Raw genomic sequence first — 18,886 nt, forward strand, 5'->3', positions numbered from 1 at the left:
ATTTCACGGCTATAAAAAGGTACCCCAGGCACAGGTGTCGAAATGACACCGAATGGATAAAGACAACGACGTTGTTGTTGTGGGACTGAGTCTAAGCTGCCCTGTTGTCCTGCATTCCTGTGCTCTGTGTGCAGTGCTAACCTGACGGGCTTTAACTTAATAAATCCTTCCCGTAACAATACTTTTGAACTTTCACATCTTTAGCTACAGAGTAAATTATTCCATTGTTTATTGTCTATAATTGCGATACTTGTTTTGTATGCCGACTGACCAATTTTATGAGTGCATTTCATAGTTTTCTGAAAGTGCCGCACTTAGGTTCTTCGCACTGCAATACCACTAGGTTGAATTTTTTTTTTCCAGACACGTCTCTGATCTCTTCCTTGCATCTGCTTGCGTAAGAAACGACCTCACTTGCTGTGATCCCTGTTGCCAACTACGCGCTGGCAACAATATCAAGGCAGGCATCGGCTGCAAGAGATGTTGTGTGTATGTGCGTGGCTGCCACTAAATAGGAACAATTACGTGGTTTAAATTGATAAACTGCCGTCTGAGAACTTTAACGCTATATGTTTTGCTATCATAAGTTCATTATTGGCAGAGAAAATGGAGGTTAAAATTTCACATATAAATTTGCAACTCTCAGAGGGCCTCCTTCCACTGAAGGGGGACTTCATGCACCGACGGTCACCTTTATGAACACTCAGTCAGATTGATTAAGATGTGCTAGGTTGGTTGTATAAAGGTTGGAATACATCTGGCTCTGGCAAAGTGAAAAAAAAACATTTCATGATAACAGGGTCATTTCATTGACACTTTTTAGCAAAGACACGGACATATGCCAATTTTATTTTAGAGCACCACCTTCACAGTAGGAAGCAGCCACATATACTTTATTCTTTTGTAAAATATGAACAAGTTGACGAGTGACCAGTGAATAGTCAAACCAAATAGTTAGCCAGTGGTGTATGGCTGAGCTTAAATGGTTGCAAGATGAAACAATAGTCTACGTTTTTGAATCAAGTGAGTTAAAGAGACACTAAAGAGAAAAACAATTTTTCATGTATTACTAAAGTACAATTTCACACTCCTGAAAACACCACTCTTACCACGAAACGGTGCTTGATGACAAGAAAACATGCAAAAAGAAAGTGTACGCGAAGACGCCACCTTGAGATACCCACACTAATCACCGTGATGTCGGATTTTGAAGGCATCTACTCAGTCCTACACAGCTTCCTATTGATAAAATCGAAGTACATTGTTACCTGTGAGTGCCATAAGCCTAGCATACTAAGTTTGGGCAAATTTCATTGAGACAATGTTGAGGAAATATGAACATTACATTTTGAAAGTTTTGGCACACCATGCACATAGATTTTGGTGCAAAATTTAAAAGTGAAACTTCAACCTTCATTTTCTCCGCTAATAATGAACTTACGATAGCGAAAAATATGCCATTAGAGTTCTCAGAGGTGAGTTTATCAATCTGAAACAAGTTATTGTTCCCCTTTAGTGTCCCTTTAACATCAATGGTGGTCACTGAATATGATGCAAAAACTACAACTGTTTATGGTTTCAGAAGATTGGCTCACATGGGAATGTCAGGATGACATGTCTTTACTAAAATGCTATTGCACAAGTCAAGAGTTTATAAAATACAAAATCTATCAGGCACAAAAACAACTTTCACACAAGGGCTATCAGGCTGTGAGAATGTATTCTTTTTAAGCCACCAGATCAAACAGCTACACTAACGTCGAAATGTTACCTGTTAACAGTTAAATTCAAAACTATACACACTTACACACTATGGACAATGCACTCCTGGGGCCTTGGCAATAAAAGGTGAAAAAAAAAAGTACTACAAAGAGTGCAAAACTATTGTTTGATTGATTTGTGGGGTTTAACGTCCCAAAACCACCATTTGGTTATGAGAGACGCCGTAGTGGAGGGCTCCGAAAATTTTGACCACCTGGGGTTCTTTAACGTGCACCCAAATCTGAGTACACGGGCCTACAACATTTCCGCCTCCATCGGAAATGCAGCTGCCGCAGCCGGAAATTGAATCCGCGACCTGCGGGTCAGCAGCCGAGTACCTTAGCCACTAGACCACCGCGGCGGGGCCGGGTGCAAAACTATGAACAACTATGTAAACATACGCCTGAGCAACTACAAGGTGTAAAACACTTTAGGTCAAAAGTCCTATGGCATCAGTGCAAGCCATAAATTGAATGTAGACTGCAGTGGGGCTTGTCGAACTAGCACATTGAGACCAACTCACAGCTTCTTCGGTCCTTGACTACCAAAGAATCGGTGCCATTCAGTCACACAGCTGAAACAATGGGGTAGGAAAACCTGTGTAATGATGATGATGATGATGAAAAAAACATCAAAAGGCCCAGTCCTCCAGGTCATCTTCTGAGTAGTGAATAATGCACGTCCTCATCTTTTTGAAAATGAGCACAGCACATATAGTCCCAGTAGGTATGCTTTAACATAACCTAGTTTAAAAAACTCGCTCAGCGTCTCTTTTTTCCACCCCCGGCAGCAGCAGCAGCTTCAGATTCCTGTTCAGCCCGATATTCTTCCATCAGCTGCTGCTGCACCTCAGGCCTTGCTGGGGAGTAGCGCGAGTACTCCATGGTGAACTCGCCCTTGCCCTGTGTCATAGAACGTAGCTCCGTCGAGTAGCCAAACATGTTGTTCAGAGGCACCTGTAAAATGCAACAGACCTTTCTGTGAGTGCATGCAAAGCCAGATTTAATGAAAGGTTCCAGGAAGAAGTGGCCTTCCACGACAAAAGCCCGATCTCCTAACTAGCTTATTAATACTATTAATATTTACAAATCATGCCAGCAGTATGATTATGCAGGCTTAATGACAACTACACTATGAAGTGTGCTTTACCAAGACGAGCTCAATAAAAACGAGGTAAGAATATTCCTGCACAGTTTCTGTCTTACCCACATTCTCCGTTGAAGCTACCCACAAACAGGAACTTTATTGAAGTGCACGAGGATAGCATATATTGATGGAATTAAATTATACTGAACGTCAATGAAATGTGTACAGCTCGAATAGGCACTGGTGGCCGCCAAGTTTTTCTCTTTCTAGCGATGCTCAACAGTTACCCTGATGACCTCATTCTTGGGACACACTTCCTAGTAATGTATTCTGCCATGATCGACTATTCCGCTGGTACTCTTCGCCTGGAACTTCCTCATCTACAGGATACCCAATTCAAACCTCTGAACAGCCGCTGTACAACAGACTTTATCTGCATGCCACCTAAAGCTCCAACAATCATCTACTTGGCAACAACTTCACTCATGTTTGTAGTGACTGCGTAGTCAAACTCATTCCTGATGTCCACGTCGCACCTGACATCACTGTTCCAAAAGTAGCACGTCACCCTTAATTACTTTGGGTGAAAGCACTTTGTGCAAGAAAGAGGACAATTTGTAAAGCGGTGAACGGGTATAGTTGATGATGGGGCACATCGATATGCCAGGTTTATAAATTTTCGGCAGTTCTAAAATACTGGGGCCTATTCACTATGACACAAGAACGCGCAGTATAACCCTTGCTGCATGGTGATATGAAATGAAAAATAGCAGATTTTAGAACTCACACTGCAACTTGCATGTGGCGTTTTTTTTAACTGAAGATAGTAAGTGTGTACGTCCGCCAGTGAGACAGCATTTCGCTCTTGAAGTTTGACCTGTTGAACAACATGGTAGCATTCCCTTTGCCAGTAACGTTACTATTTTAATGTTGCTTTGAATGCGTTTTATGGCTGATTTTTTAGCAGGAGAAAGTGGTAAGATGGAAGACTAAGGCTTTAGCTTTGAAAGGATGCTTAATAGAGTGAGTACGTGCCTCGTCCTGCTTGGCAGCTTCAACGTGGCTCACAGCGGCTTCCAATGCACAGACAAGTTTCTTGGCATTTGCTGCAGGTCTCAGATTCAAGTTTAGTCCAAGGTTTAAAACCGAAAGTTCTACCTTGTTTGGAGCGTGCGACGATAAGTTATGCACTGTAGATTTTTCAGCCTTGCGATAAAGTCCAGTTTCCTTCAGTGCTAGTCTGTTCAGCTTGGTTTCATGGACAGCTTCACATCAATGACTTTGCAGCTTTGCCTTTAAATAAGCATTGATTTGAATGGTTAGAAAATGCACGGGATATTGGTGTTCGAGACAGCAACGTGCAAAAAATGCTTCATTCTCCAAGGTGTGGACACTTTCACGGCAGATCATTATTCTTACCTGCGGTTCACCTTGTACCCACAACTTGTAGGTACTGTCCTATTCAGACAAAGGGAGCATAGTATGAGGTTGCGCGCTTTGCAGGACAGCTTCATGTTCAAGTGTCCCCTGCAGGCAGTCACTTTGCTTGTAAGGGAAATGTACTGATGAATCGATTGGGAGTGATGTTATTTCCATAAGGAGACGATGCATACTTTCCAGGAAAAAAATATACATGCCTATATTCAAGTGTTGTGAAAAATAATTCGCTATTTCTTAATGCCGAATTGGGAACACAATTACAGAGCAATGCATAGTACCATGGTGGTTAAATTCGTCAAGGCTTCACTTCAACTTCAAAGTCACGCAAATTTTCTGCAACAAACTGAAGAATCAAGTACTATAAGGGTTAATTGAGAATAACTTCATATCATTTTGTTTAAAAGCTCAATAAAGAAATGCCACGAATCTCAAGAACGAAATCCATCCATTGTAAGTCTGAATCCTGTACTGCTCATCATTGCCATGGCTAGTACACAAATTTGTCTAATCTTCGTTTTTTCACCCCCCTTTTGCTTCACGTGACCTCGAGCTGCTTTGTCACAAAACGGCAACCGGCAAAGGTTAAAGGGACTGTCTACCGTCCTTCATTGCTCTCCTGTTTTGTGTCGCAATAAAAAGCATACCATGTGAAGTATACCTTAGAGCGGTTTCTCTGGAAAGTGAATAGAAATCTTTAAAACAGAATTTTTCTGTCCGCATTATGTCTTCTTCTATCGAGGGGATGAATGCCCACAACACTTGTCGGTGCCGGTGAAAGTTGAAAACTGAAACCATGTGCAGTTTTTGCAGGCTTGATCAAATTTGGTTAATAGTAAAACAAATACCTTAGTAGCTGTTTTAGGCATGCACACACTTTTTTATTGTTCTAATGAGCACGGTGGACGCCATTGTCGCATTTTTTCGCCGTTTGCAGGCAGGCAAGCGCACACACACCACCGGCAGCGCCGCTGGGTGCCTATTGGAACGTGTAAGAAAAAAAAACAGAAATTAGTCTCTGGCGCAACCTAAAGCTTCCTGAAGTGCACAAAATACAATTTCAAAATAAACGTGTTTGTTTTTAGGCAAAACAAATCTACCTGCGAGGATTTCTTGTCCTACCAATAGATTGTCAAGACTGACCACATTCAATGTTGGGTGACACCAGTGGTCACATTTTACCTTCAAGCAGTTACCTTCAAGCAGTTACGCTTCACAAACTCAACCTTTTTATGCTTGCCAATTCAAATTGGGTCACAAAGTTCAAAATGATCAATATTTCATTTGAAAAAAAAAAAACACAGCAATAAACAAAGCTACAAATGCATTTGAAGCCCGCAAGCACGATCATTATGCAAATTTAAGTACTACCCGTCATTCCCATGATTGCTGAATGATCGCAGCCCCGGAATCCCCTCTACTTAATTTTAGAAAGCTCTATGGTTGAAGCACCACTCAGTGAGCCTAGTGTAGACACTAGTTCCAGATTCTCCACTAGGTTTCATAGTATGAAACTATATGATTTCCATCTAACGGCTTGTGTTCCTTGCTCGCCTCACCCTTGGATTGACACTGGTGCGCTATGTGCATTGCGACGACCAAGTACCGTATTTACTCGAATGTAACGCGAGTTTTTTTCAAAATCTCTCTGAAGTGATTTGGGGGTCCGCGTTATAATCGAAGCACCTCAAATCGTGTCTTGGCGGTGCCGCCCCACTGGTTCCTTAAAATGGCTACGACAAACCTAGTGATCTTTCAACCTTGTGCTGGCAACATATGCACGCTGGCAACATCGAATCCAATCCAATCCTATTGTTCGCGACGTGTTTTGCGGGCGGTTCATTTCCTTTGTGCTTCCGCGACTTCGGCTCGAGCAAATGGCAGCGCGACGTGTTCAGTACGATGCATGCTTTAAGAGAAGTGCAATACTGATGGCTGAGGAAATCGAGAACTCAGCCGCGGCTCGACGGCTAAATGTGGCAAAATTTACTATCCGTGGGTGGAGGCTCCAGTGTGAAGCGCTCTTCAAGAGTGAGCCCGGCCGAAAAGGCTTCCGTGGACCTCGTTGTGGCCATCACACAGAACTCGAAAAAAAAGTGGCAGAGTTTGTGATTAAGCAGCAAAATCGCCTGTTGGGGGTCAATGTTGAGCTGATTCAGTGGAAAGCCCGAGACGTAGCTCGAGAGATGGGGATCCCGCGGGAGAACTTTAAGGCTTCACGTGGATGGGCACAAAAGTTCATGCGAAGAAATGAATTTTCCCTCCGGCGAACAACGTCGATAAGGCAGAAGCTACCAGCAGATTGCGAAATGAAGCTAGTGGAGTTTCAGCGCTATGTGCTCGACCTGCGCCGCTCGTCGCAAATGTCGTTGGGGCACATTTGCAACGCGGACCAGACTCCCGTTTTTTTCGACATGCCTATGTCAAGGACTGTCAGCGAAACAGGTGCCCCGCAAGTTCGCATAAAGACAAGAGGCAACAAAAAGACGCGGCTAACCGTGATGCTAGCCTGCTTGGCGGATGGGCACAAGTTGCCGCCATACATCATTTTCCGGCGCAAAACCATCTCGAAGGAGCTGTTTCCCAGGGATGTGATTGTTCGCTGCCAAGAAAAAGGTTGGATGGACACTCCGCTTATGCTTGACTGGGTCAAGACTGTGTGGTGCCTACGGCCAGGTGCGCTCCTCCAGCCCGCCTGCATCCTAGTTCTCGACTCATTTCGTGGTCACCTGACGCCCGAAGTGAAGAAGCTGATGCGGGAAACTCAGACGCAGCTCGCTGTTATTCCCGGAGGTATGATGTCCTTGCTGCAGCCATTAGAAGTCTGCCTGAACAAACCATTTAAGGATAGAATGCGGCAGCTGTACGGAGAATGGATGCGAGAAGATCGGGCTTGGACACTTACGGGTAGGATAAAGCGACCTAGCGCCGCGAAGATTGCCAAGTGGGTGTCCGCCGCTTGGTACGGGCTGACGCACGACATGATAGTTCGCGCGTTTAAAAAGTGCTGTATATCGAACTATATGGACGACACGGAGGATGACTTCATCTGGGAGGAAGAAAGTGACAAAGAGGGCTCGACCACCGGCGATGAAAGCGACGAATGAACAAAACTCACTTTATATTTAGAAACTGGGATGTCTTTGCCACTACCATGTGCAGCAAATAAAGGTACTTTTTTCCCCCGCTTTACTCGCGTTACATTCGTGTTCTCTTTATTTTTTTTCGGCACTGAAAAGTCACCCCTCGCGTTACAATCGTGGTCGCGTTACATTCGAGTAAATACGGTAGGTGAGTACATTTCTTTTGATACCAATGTGTTCTGTTATCCAGACCAGCTGGAGTGCGCTGAAGCATTTTGTTTCCTTCGTTGCTTTGGCCATAAAGTTCCTAAAGTTAACTAGAGGGGACTCTGGCGCTGCGATCGTTCAGCGACCATGGGAATGATGGGTAGTACACACATTTGCCTAGTCTTCATACTTGCGGGCGGCGAACCGTACTTGCGGCTTCGTTTATTGCTGGTTATGGTTTTGTTTTGAAGGAAAGAAAAAAACCCTTTTGAACTTTGTGACCCGATTCAAAATGGTAAGCCTAAAGAAATAAGGTTGTGAAGCGCAAATGCTGAATACTTGCTAATTTTTTTTTTTCATGAAAAAAACAGCTCCAGTTTCACGAACACACACGGAGCCAGAAGCAGGCCAGAAGTACAAAAATTAGACAAATGTGTGTACTACCCATCATTCCCATGCTCGCTGAAGCGCCCTGCGTTGCAGCTACCATAGACTCTAGCATCAGAGTTCCCTCTAGTGTATATTAAGAAACTCTATGGCTTTGACGACTGCTGTGCAGGCCCGTTTTTCTTCAGTAGATTCTGCATGCTTGCATGAAGTCAGTCAGGATGTGGGCTTCATCTTGCGCATTTTTTGTGCACTGCAATAGCACCAGCATTCACTGCAGATAACATTAGTGTTTTTTTTTTCTTATTATAAGAGATATGTTATATTTAAGGGAGCAGCGGCAGCGAGCGCGCCGACCATAGGAGAAAGGAAGAGGACAAGGATGATCAGGTGTGCTCGGAGTGGCACGCGGCCGCCACTGGCAGCAGGCAGTTGCGGCCTGGGTTCTGATCAATAAAGGAGGTCCCAGGTCTGGCTCCGCATCTTCTTTGCGGAGTTCTGGGCTGAGCAGCCTCGAAAACCCCCAACATATTTTTCTCGCCAAGAACAAGATGTGCAGTTGAGTTCAACAATTTCAATGTCATAATAATGTCAACTTTCTATTTTGGACTGATTAAATGTGTGTGAAATCTTGATTTGGAGAGATTTGCAATTAGAGCAATTAGGTCAGTGGGATTTGTGTTTTCTGCCTCTCTTTAGCTCAAGCTGTTGGGCGATTTGGTCAGTTTTGCTGGTACTTTAAAAACTAAACTAATAGATGTTGCCTATATTTAACCATCAAAACTATAAACCTTCTTTCATAAGGTTGCTGTAGCTATCAATATTTCTCTTTTTGGGAAAAACAGATTTTTTTTTCTCCTTTTATTAACACGTTTTTATTTGAAGCAATCCGCATGAATAAGTAGCATTCTTTGTTGCTCAAAAAACGAGCTGAGCCGGGTTCCAATGTAGTATCTTGTAGTGTAGCAAAGAAGAAAATGGTGCAACATGCCTCAACCACAAGGGTGGACCAGCCTTCACTAGCATCGGTTGAAATGACGACCCCCTGGCGCTTGCTCAGTGAACTCAGCACCGATCCCTGGAACTCTTCAGGTGTCGACACCTCTACGCTCATAACCGGCTCCAAGAGGTACCAGTTGCCATATTGATACACTGCACACACATACCAGCCACATACCTCGTGATGAAGCAGCTCTTATTTTGTGATGAAGCAGCTGCTTCATCAGAAAATACCAAACATGCTCTAGCTCTTATGTTAACACATCGCTGGTAAGCTCGATTGGTCACCATACCAAGACAACATAGCTATCTATGGCATAGTTTCCTCACAGTTGTTGTGCAGTGTAACAATTAATTTGTCAAGCACGTAACCATGCTTTGTCAAATTTTTATAGGACTTGAAAGCACTTCACAGAGCATGTTACTGAAGTCAACACTTCGACGAAAGGACTTGTCCTCAGTTGGAGATGATTGTGCAAGCTGGCAGTGAAGGACAGTCTCCTTTGTCCACAGCCTCCTCATGTAATGAACTGCCAAGCAGCCCTGAGTGGTCACTGTTCTTTGTTAAGAGGTGACAAAGATCAAGTCCTCTTGCCCACATGTTGATTCCAGCAACATTCCCTGTTCACTAACGCCTCCAGCTTGCTCTGCACTTTTCTCGCGTCTAGACAACAGCATATCAGACTTGAAGGGCATAAGAAGATGGCCTGATGCAGCCTGCAATGACCATAGCTAAGGCTTTGCGAGAAGAAAATGGTATACATATGCAACATTGGTAAAATAGATATTGACGTGCTGCTCCTTATTCCCATTTATTCTCCATTTGTGCACGTGAACTGCTGCTGTTGCCATGTTTCGTATTGAAATGTCTAACACCATAATATCACCTGAATTTATTAGAGCCCTTTTAATCAAATGTTGCAGATAACATAACACCAAGTAATGCAACTAGTCTTTTGTCAAGATCTGGTACAGACATCGGTCCACAATGATTATGTCAACTCACCTTGTTTTATGGCACCCTGGGCTGCCAAGAAGAAGGAAATGTCGTTTGAGTCCACCACGTGGTTGTCACCTGCATGTTCCAAAATAGCAAAATAATACTGATTGGTGACTTCAACTTCCCAGGAGTCAACTGGGAGCGGTTCCAGACAGACTATGAATCCAACAAACAAATACATATTTTGTTTGATATAATGCTTACTCACGACTTGATCCAATTAGTTAAAGAACCCACTCGTGTCAACGCTACATCCAGTTCTGTACTAGATCTTGTATTCGTTCACCGCGACTTTAGAGAGAGTACAGTAACAGTAGAAAAGGGCTTGTCAGATCATCATCTTGTTTGTACCTCTCTGCCATTGGGTCGGTCTGTCAGTACTGATAAATGTTCATCACGCTCTTTCAAGGATTATTCACAAGCTAACGATGAATGTATAATTGAGCATTTGGAATCTTCCCTTGATGATTTTGATGGGGACGACGTATGCGCCCTTTGGAATAAATTTAAAGAAATGTGCCAACACTGCGTACAAAATTTTGTGCCAAACAAGCGCAAAAGAGTCTATAAATACACGCCTTGGGTAACCCGGAAGATAATTCACCTTAAGCGAAGAATTAAACGCTTAAAAAAAAGACATGTACAATCGCCCGTTGTAGAAGAGATAAAGAATACTTTGGCACATGAGGTTCGTGGCTCCAAAGACTATTATTTTAAAACATTGTTGCCTAATTTTATTAAAAATGACCCCAGTAACTTTTGGAATTATATTTCTGAAAAAAAGAAGCCAGCGAAGGAAATTGTAGTGAGTGGTTCTGTTATTTCAGACCCGCAGGCAATTGCTCAGCATTTTAACCAGTACTTTCAAAGTGTATTCTCTGATTCTTGCACATGTATGTTGGCGCATACCGCAGTGTATCGTCCTAGTGATGTTGGCTTTATTTCTTACTCTGGTGTGTTATCTATTCTTTTGAACCTTAATACAAAAAAATCATGCGGTCCCGACAGCATTCCAAACATATTTCTTCGTCGCTTTGCTGAGTCACTGGCTAAATTTCTTGTTGTTTTATTTCGTACTTCTTTAATGTATGGCGAGCTCCCCGAAGACTGGAAGATAGCTCTGGTTGTACCTATCTTTAAAAAGGGCGACTGCCTATGTTTTCAAAATTACCGTCCAATATCACTAACATGTTCTTGTTGCAAACTAATGGAACACATTGTCGCCACTCGCATTCTTGAATACTTAAACGACCATAATATTCTAACAGGTTTCCAGCACGGGTTCAGGAAAGGGTACTCCACCGTCACACAGTTAGTTACAGTATTTCATTCATTTGCACACACCTTAGACAACACCGGTCAAATAGATGCAATATTTCTAGACTTCAGTAAAGCATTCGATAAGATACCACATGACAAATTAATTCTTAAGATGCGAAATATTGGCCTCCCCGAAATTCTGGTCACATGGGTTGCAAATTACTTGACAAACCGCAAACAACTGGTCATAATAGATGGAATAGGGTCCGGCTATCTTGATGTCACTTCGGGAGTTCCTCAGGGAAGTGTGCTGGGTTCATTGCTTTTCATACTGTATATAAATGATATTGTTAATGAAATTACAACTGGTGTGCAAATTCGGTTGTTCGCAGATGATGCAGTCTTGTTTCAGGATGTTTCGTGCTGTGCTGATCAGTGTGAACTTAATACCAATCTTACTAATATACTTGAATGGTGCAAGAACTGGGGAATGGTGCTGAACGCCGACAAAACACTGTATCTTCGCATAACACGAAAGAAAGTTCCGTACGACTATCAATACACACTAGGAACATCGCCATTGAAACAAGTCACCAGTCATAAATACCTCGGTGTCACACTAATCAGCAATCTCTCGTGGAATTTACACATTGACAATATTTGCTCATCTGCCTTTCGTAAGCCATGCTTCTTAAAACACAAACTCGGAAATTCCCCTTCTAACGTCAAGCTCCTCAGCTACTTTACTTTTATTAGACCTAAGCTCGAATATGCCTGTATAGTCTGGGACCCCTACACTAATCACAACATCCGTAAAACAGAAAGAATTCAGAGAAAAGCTGTAAGGTTTATTTACTCTAAATACTCACGTACTGATTCTCCCTCACAAATAATGCTTGCTAACAAAATCCCCAGCCTTGAATCCAGGACAAAGTGCTTCCGTCTTGATTTCCTTTCTTCACTAAGTAAAGGTGCACTGTCCATTGACCCATCTCCGTTCTTGTCACCGTTACAAACAAGACCTACTAGGCACCACAACCCGAATGCACCACAACCCGAATGATGTGCGCTGCGGTGAAACAAGGGTGTCTAAGGCAAGCACTTCAATTTGTGAATCGAGCAACGGACACAGGTGGGCCACGGAAATGACTTGTGGAAGCACATGATTCATGTAGTCGAAATTTACAAGTAGTAGACAAGTTTTAGTATCTGTGATGCTGAGCACCGTATGGGGCACTGCAACATTGTGCGCAAGGAGTACGTCGGTGAGAGGCGTAGCGTAATAGTCACCGTCGGGCACAGCTGGTGAGCACAGAAAATCGACATACGTCACAGTTTTGGAGGGCAAGTGAACAAAGTCGCTGCATTGTAATCGGCATGTAGGTTGGTACGGGGCGTCACTGCTTTGTGGCAGCTCTAGATGGAGCACACCAGTGGAGCAATCAATCGGAGCAGAATTGGCGGCAAGAAAATCAAGGCCTAGTATGAGGTCGTGGGGACATGTTGCAAGCACGGTAAAAAGGACGACCACTTGATGACCGGCTACGGTAAGTTGAGCTGTGCACATACCGACGACAGGGACTGTTGTGCCATCTGCAACTTGGACTACACTGGTCAAGGGGGGCGTAAGGACCTTCTTCATGCGACGACGAAAACGCGAACTCATAATACAGACGTGAGCGCCCGTATCTATCAAAGCTTCAACAGGTGTGCCATCAACATATACTTCTAAGGTGTTCTGGTTCAAACGTAAGGGCAACAGAGGATTTTTGGGCAAGGTCGACAGGGCAGCTTCACCTCCAGAAGCTGCGCAACCTAGTTTTCCGGGGACATACGGCGGTTAAACGATGGCGAGGGAGAGCGGCGACGCGTATTTGAACGAAAAGGGCGGCTTTGAGGCGGTGGCGACGACGGGACAAGGTGGCCGTAGTCTGCAGGGGCAGTAAATGCTGTGGACTCAGTGCGGGTCGGATAACGGTGGTTTGGTGGACGGAATGAGTTTCTGTAAGCGGGGTACGAGCCAGAAGACAGATGGCCATTGGCTACGGCAGTAACGAGCGATGTGTCCTGCGCGACACAGCGGAAGCAGATTGGCTTATCATCAGCTGTTCGCCATTCAGACGGGTTCCTGGTTCGAATAGAGTACGGCCGGCGATGTCTCATGTACACAGAACCTATCGAGGGACCAGTATTTTCCAGGGTAGGTGCAGTGGACAGGATACCAAGGTTAGCGAATTCCTGGCGGACAACAGCCTGGATCAAGGCGACAGCTGGCGTTGAGGCGTCTGGCAACGTCGGTTTGTTGGCAGCCGGGTAAGCGGCCTCGAGTTCATGTCGGACGATGCGCGTCACGTCTTCGGTCGTAGACGGATGACAAGAAGTGGCTTCGCAAGACGACGTTGCCGCGGTGTTGGGTAGGCGCTGAAACTGCTGCAAAATGTGTCGACTCTTCGCCTGCTCGAGACGGCGGCACTCTTTGATCACGGCGTCGATGGTCGTTACGTTGGTGAATACAAGCAGGCTGAACGCATCGTCGGCGATTCCTTTTAAAACTTGCGAAATCTTGTCGGCCTCAGTCATGTTGGGATCTGCCCTTTGACACAACGCTAAGACGTCTTGAATATAAGTCAAGCAGGGCTCAGTGGACGTCTGTGTACGTACGGCCAATTGCTTTCGGGCATCAAGCTGTTGACCGAACGGGTTGCCAAAGAGGTCGCGGAGCTGTTGTTTAAACATTTCCCAGCTTGTGATTTCAAGCTCATGGGTCTCAAACCAGATGCGAGGGGTCTTGTCAAGATAGAAAATGACATTCACAAGCATAACGGTTGGGTCCCAGCCATATTGCTTGCTGACGCGCTCGTACATACTGAGCCACTTGTCCACATTCGCGTTTTCCTCTCCAGTAAAGGTACCGGGATCACGGGGTTGCATTAGGGCGACGTATCGGGTTGCTGTCGTTGCTGAGGTAGGTAGCGAAGCCGTATCCTCACCCGGAGCCATGGTAGCAGACTTAAGGAGGCGTCCACTGCGTAGCTCCGTTGTCAGAAGAGTACCCAGCACCTCCACCAAAATGTTCCGTGGAAAATAACAGTAGTCAGTCTACAGCCTCAGCGCAGCTGGCCGACAACGTCCGCTTCTTCACTCTCAGTCTGAGGCACCTTTCTTGGGTATGTCCCACTATGCCCTGTTTCAGTCAGCTTAAATCACGTAACAATAACACAGAAGCCAGGACCTTCAAACAAACGTACTTCAGAGCTACGCAACATGTCGTGTGCCACGTATTGAGCGCGTACACACCAAGTAAACAAAATAACTGAAGATGGAACTTGCGTCAGCCAGGTGAAAAAGAACGAAGAAGTGATCACTCTTGCATGCACTTCCCACTCTCCGCCATCAGCTACAAAACAATTGGTTCTAGCATAAAATACATGAGACAAGATAGCGCTAGATTAACCATGCTGAAAGCTATGTTTCCTATGAGTACCTGACAGTCAGCATTAAAGGCGGCATGCATTCAATGACTTTCATGCTCGAAGTTTTTCGGTATGTCACGAATTCGTGACACTAGACGGTAAAGGGTTACTGTAGGCAATGGTTGCAGAAGTTGGTTAAGCTGTAATGATGACAGCTTTTTCATTACTGTCATAAAAGCAGCCCACGAAACTTCCCGACAAAATTTCCCTGCACCCTCCCGGCTGAAATCTTGCGCATCCATGAGTACTACACAATTCAGAATCACCCAGTGTTGTACCGTTATTGAGCCATCGAGGAACACTGAATGAATATTGCCGTGTATGCTTATTTATTTATTTTAATGCGATCAGATTTGAGACACAAAAGCAGTTATTACCACTGGGTACAGGCCACGTCAATATGTGTAGAAAACTTCTAGACCATTTTAGACTCTTCTGATAAGACTGCGTCCATGAGACGAGTAGTTGAATTGGTTTTGCAGGTACTGCAAGCACCTCCAATAATGCTGGAAGGTTCACTCACTCATATATAAAGGACCACAAACTCAGCTAATGATAGTATCACTCTTACCAGTGTTTGTACTTTGACGTTAAATTCACTGTGTACAGGTTCACCTAATATATTGAATTTTCGTCTTGTACTGTCTGAATGCCACTTTCCTCGCTATATAGACCAAGCAACAATATTTTCGACTTGTAGCTGCACTACCGGCATTATATATATAAAAGAAAAACTTGGCTTATTCCCCCCCTTCAGGAATTGGTATAACACGAAAGTGAAACATATCTTTACAGAAGTAGTTGAGCGGTCATTGTGCATTGTTCCAGGAACAGCAACAAATTGCAAAGTTAGGTTAAGAATGGTAGGCAGCTCGAAACTTGCAGCGCACACCTTAAGTAGAAAGCACGCACACAATTAGCATACACAGGACGAGCGCGCAATAGCAACTGTCACAGCGCGACACTCATAGTGTGCTGTTAAAACAGAAAGACGCACGAAACAAGCGCACAAGTACACACAGGACAAGTGCAAACAATTGTCGCAATTCTTCTTGCATTGTGCGTCAGCAGGGCGCTCTTATCGTAAACGGGGTCGTGGTAGCGTAGCGTGGATAGCGCCCCGCGCTGAGAAGTGAGAGGTTGGTGGTTCAATTTCCTGCGACAATCGCTTGCTTTCTGGTTTTTTTTTTCTTTGCAATATGTTAGTATATTTTCAACGTGACTTCCGTGACGGTAGTGCATCAGCGGAGCCATGATGGACCACAGCTAAAAACATTTTTGCGTTAAAATAAAGCTGGAGTTGTTCGTGGATATACCTGACTGAATAGTTATGACAATAAAACTGTTTCCCAGTTGAAACTACTGCTGACTTGCCCCCATCACAACTCTTTTTTACTCTAATCTTCTGCCTGTCAAGTGAACATTTCAAACGAAGAAAAGATAATCAGCATTAACAGCAGACTTACTAATCACAGTAAACCTTTGTCACTTCAGCAAGTTCCAATTTGGAAAAGCTTCAGCTCTACCTATGTGCTAAATAAAACTACGATTTGCAGACCGATAGTCTACTAATTTGATTTTTCAGAGTTCCACGATTTTCCTAGCTCATCCGCGAAGTTCCTAAGCACAATCAGTGACTGGTAAGCTAGCTTAAAAATATAAAAATAAGCCCTAACACAATAAAATACAAAAGAAAAAGACGGTGCATATGCATAAGCAGCAAGTTATCTGCTTCATCACGAGCGCTGCTTCGTGATGAAGCAGCGCTCCTGATGAAGCAGCTCATGTTCTCTTCCTTAAACAAATTCTTTTACACATTCAGAAGACATAACTCCTGGGCATCTACAAACAGAATAGTAGCTGGTTTATTTGCATTTGCAGTGATTTTAATTAGACTCGGCTCATCAATGCACCATAGAGGCTTGAAGCTGTGCATCTTTCAAAAGCTCTTGTGTCTGCAAGTCAAGATCTCTTACAAAAACAGCAGTTCTCTTCTTTTTTTTTTTTTTTCAATGTCAGATTACTCCTGCTTCTCCGTCTGCAATTCTTTGTTTCATACGACTATAATTCTATATGATGCGTAATTGTAGCAACTTGAAAAAGAAGTTGTCACCCTCTTCTCTTACATACATGTAAACAAGTTAGTGCTTGCTATAATTTTGGGAAACCATTTTAACACCTGCATAGCATTAAGATAGACCATAATTATACATTATCTCTATTTTTATTATCAATATACGGTTAAACCTCGACGTAATTAAGCCAATCAAGGTCAGTGAAGGCACTTTTGCAAATTTAATCTGGATATTCAAAGGCAGTCAAGAGAGTGATAAGAAAATCTGTGCACAAGGCAGGCGACCAAAAATTTTGTGAGCACGAGAAGGACTGTGCATTTGCTTTGTAGGTCACCAAGCTTCTCAAGTGTGAAAACCCAAGGACACTAAAATCATCTTGGTCTGCGAAAAAGAGGACGACGATTCCGCGGCTAGGTGAACATTTCTGCTGTAAGTGGCACTATGAAGACACCGCCTGTTTGGCGCCATTGAGCTACGCCACACAGACCACTTGAAGCGCGACTCGAAATGACAAACACTCGCTTCAACCATGATCTACTGTACTCCTAACCTGCCCAGATGGCGGGGTTCCTATGGAAGTGCGTGTCCTCACTCTCGTTCAACCGCTCACTGTTGGTGACCTATAGCCTGTTCATCTGCCACTCTATGGCTGGTTGGACGGTGCTGGAGTAAGAACTGCCGCATTCTGTGATGAACTACTGGCATATATGTGACTATTTCTGCAAACTTAGAAGGCTGGTTAAGTAAGCTATTCAGCACGGTTAAGTATTTATTGCACACGGTTGACAAACAGGGGGACCCGTAGGCTCACAGTGTAGGTCAGCCTATGTGGTGTCACGTCCATTTATTTGCGAAAAAATTCTGAATGACTGCTAGTATATTTATTTCCGACTTATTTTGCATTTATGGATAATAATTGCACAATATGAATGCTCTGTAGGCCAAAATACAGCCAAAAAAGCTGAAACTGACGTCAGCGATCAGGTATTGACTCAGCATTCAGGGCCTAACAAAGCCATGCCGCTTGTAGGTTACGGCTTTGTTAGGCCCTAGCGGCAGAAGGTATGAAGAAGACGTAGGCGCTGGAGAGGGACTGTCTGGGCAGGTCAGGAGTACAGTAGGTCGTGGCCTCAACAGTCGCCACAATGATAAAAATGGCGGCCTCGTGTGTTGGCTACCAACGGCTATAATGCCGTATAGACGGCGCTGGTTGTTCACTACTTTTTTTTCAATAAAAAACGGCACGTTTTTCAAAATCCTGAAATTCAAGCTGACCCTGGAGTTTGATGCAAGGAAATTTGAAAAACTATCAGCCTAGATTCAAATAAATACGGTATGTTGCTGGACTTACACTGTCCAACTGCATTCCCCTAAGATGACTTTAGGAAGAGAGGCTCTTTTTCACTATTGTATATACTGCTGGGCATAACATGACATCACTTGGCTAGCTTCATGAAGCCAGCCTTCTCCGACCCTCTCATCTTTCTCAGGCTTCTCTATGATGGGACAACATGATTTAACAAATTCGTTTTATTATTACAGTGAAGTTATATATGGCTAGAGTGTTCTGTCTGTACACCAATAACCTCCCAGGCATCCTCTAGAAAGCAGTGTGAGAAAGGAAAACAAACCTCACAAGGTACCTTATGCATATGCCTAAAAAAACTCAAAGGCGAAAGCCATGTTGTTTTTATTGCGGTAGAAATATATGGACATTTTCGACTACTTTTTTTTACTGTCGCTGTCATGTTTTGTGTAATCTCCAAACAAGTAACATTCCCTCGAGAGTAAATCCCTACTCAAGCAGAGCACACTGCCCGTTTTCGAAAAGCATGAACGAATGCAGGGGGGGGGGGGGGGGGTGGCCTTGTGACTCTAAAGCAGTGAATGTGAACTTTGACTTTAAGAATGCGGTCACTGGCATGCGCACGCTATTTCAGCAGGCATTACAGACAACTCGTATACCCTCCTACACCTTGTACTCTCAAGGCGAAGAGACTGTGCAAAAAGATCGTTTTTTACTGCAGTGGCCATATAGGGGATATGCACTAAACCTTTATCGCAAGATGGTCACACCTTCACTGCACCATTTTAGAGGTCCATTCGTATGCGCCATTC

At 44.0% G+C, this 18,886-nt stretch overlaps 1 protein-coding gene across 3 annotated transcripts in view; it reads right to left on the reverse strand.

Annotated features, from left to right (window-relative positions):
- Window positions 1–2,131: 2,131 nt before the first annotated feature.
- The window catches only part of mEFG1 (mitochondrial translation elongation factor G 1), a 154,512-nt gene continuing 137,757 nt past the window's right edge, over window positions 2,132–18,886 (reverse strand). The window contains exons 17-19 of one of the 3 annotated variants that reach the window (XM_075873723.1): window positions 9,967–10,035; window positions 8,953–9,113; window positions 2,132–2,717 (exon numbers count right to left, since the gene is read on the reverse strand). In XM_075873723.1, the coding sequence (XP_075729838.1) occupies window positions 2,523–2,717; window positions 8,953–9,113; window positions 9,967–10,035 (425 nt within the window). In that variant the 3' untranslated portion in view covers window positions 2,132–2,522. Of the gene's footprint in view, window positions 2,718–5,143; window positions 5,264–8,952; window positions 9,114–9,966; window positions 10,036–18,886 lie in introns of those variants that run through there. The other 2 variants (XM_075873771.1, XM_075873820.1) reach the window with 2 other exon arrangements.

This window comes from Rhipicephalus microplus, chromosome 1 (assembly GCF_043290135.1).
Source record: "Rhipicephalus microplus isolate Deutch F79 chromosome 1, USDA_Rmic, whole genome shotgun sequence".
In the NCBI taxonomy this organism is placed as follows: Eukaryota; Metazoa; Arthropoda; class Arachnida; order Ixodida; family Ixodidae; genus Rhipicephalus; species Rhipicephalus microplus.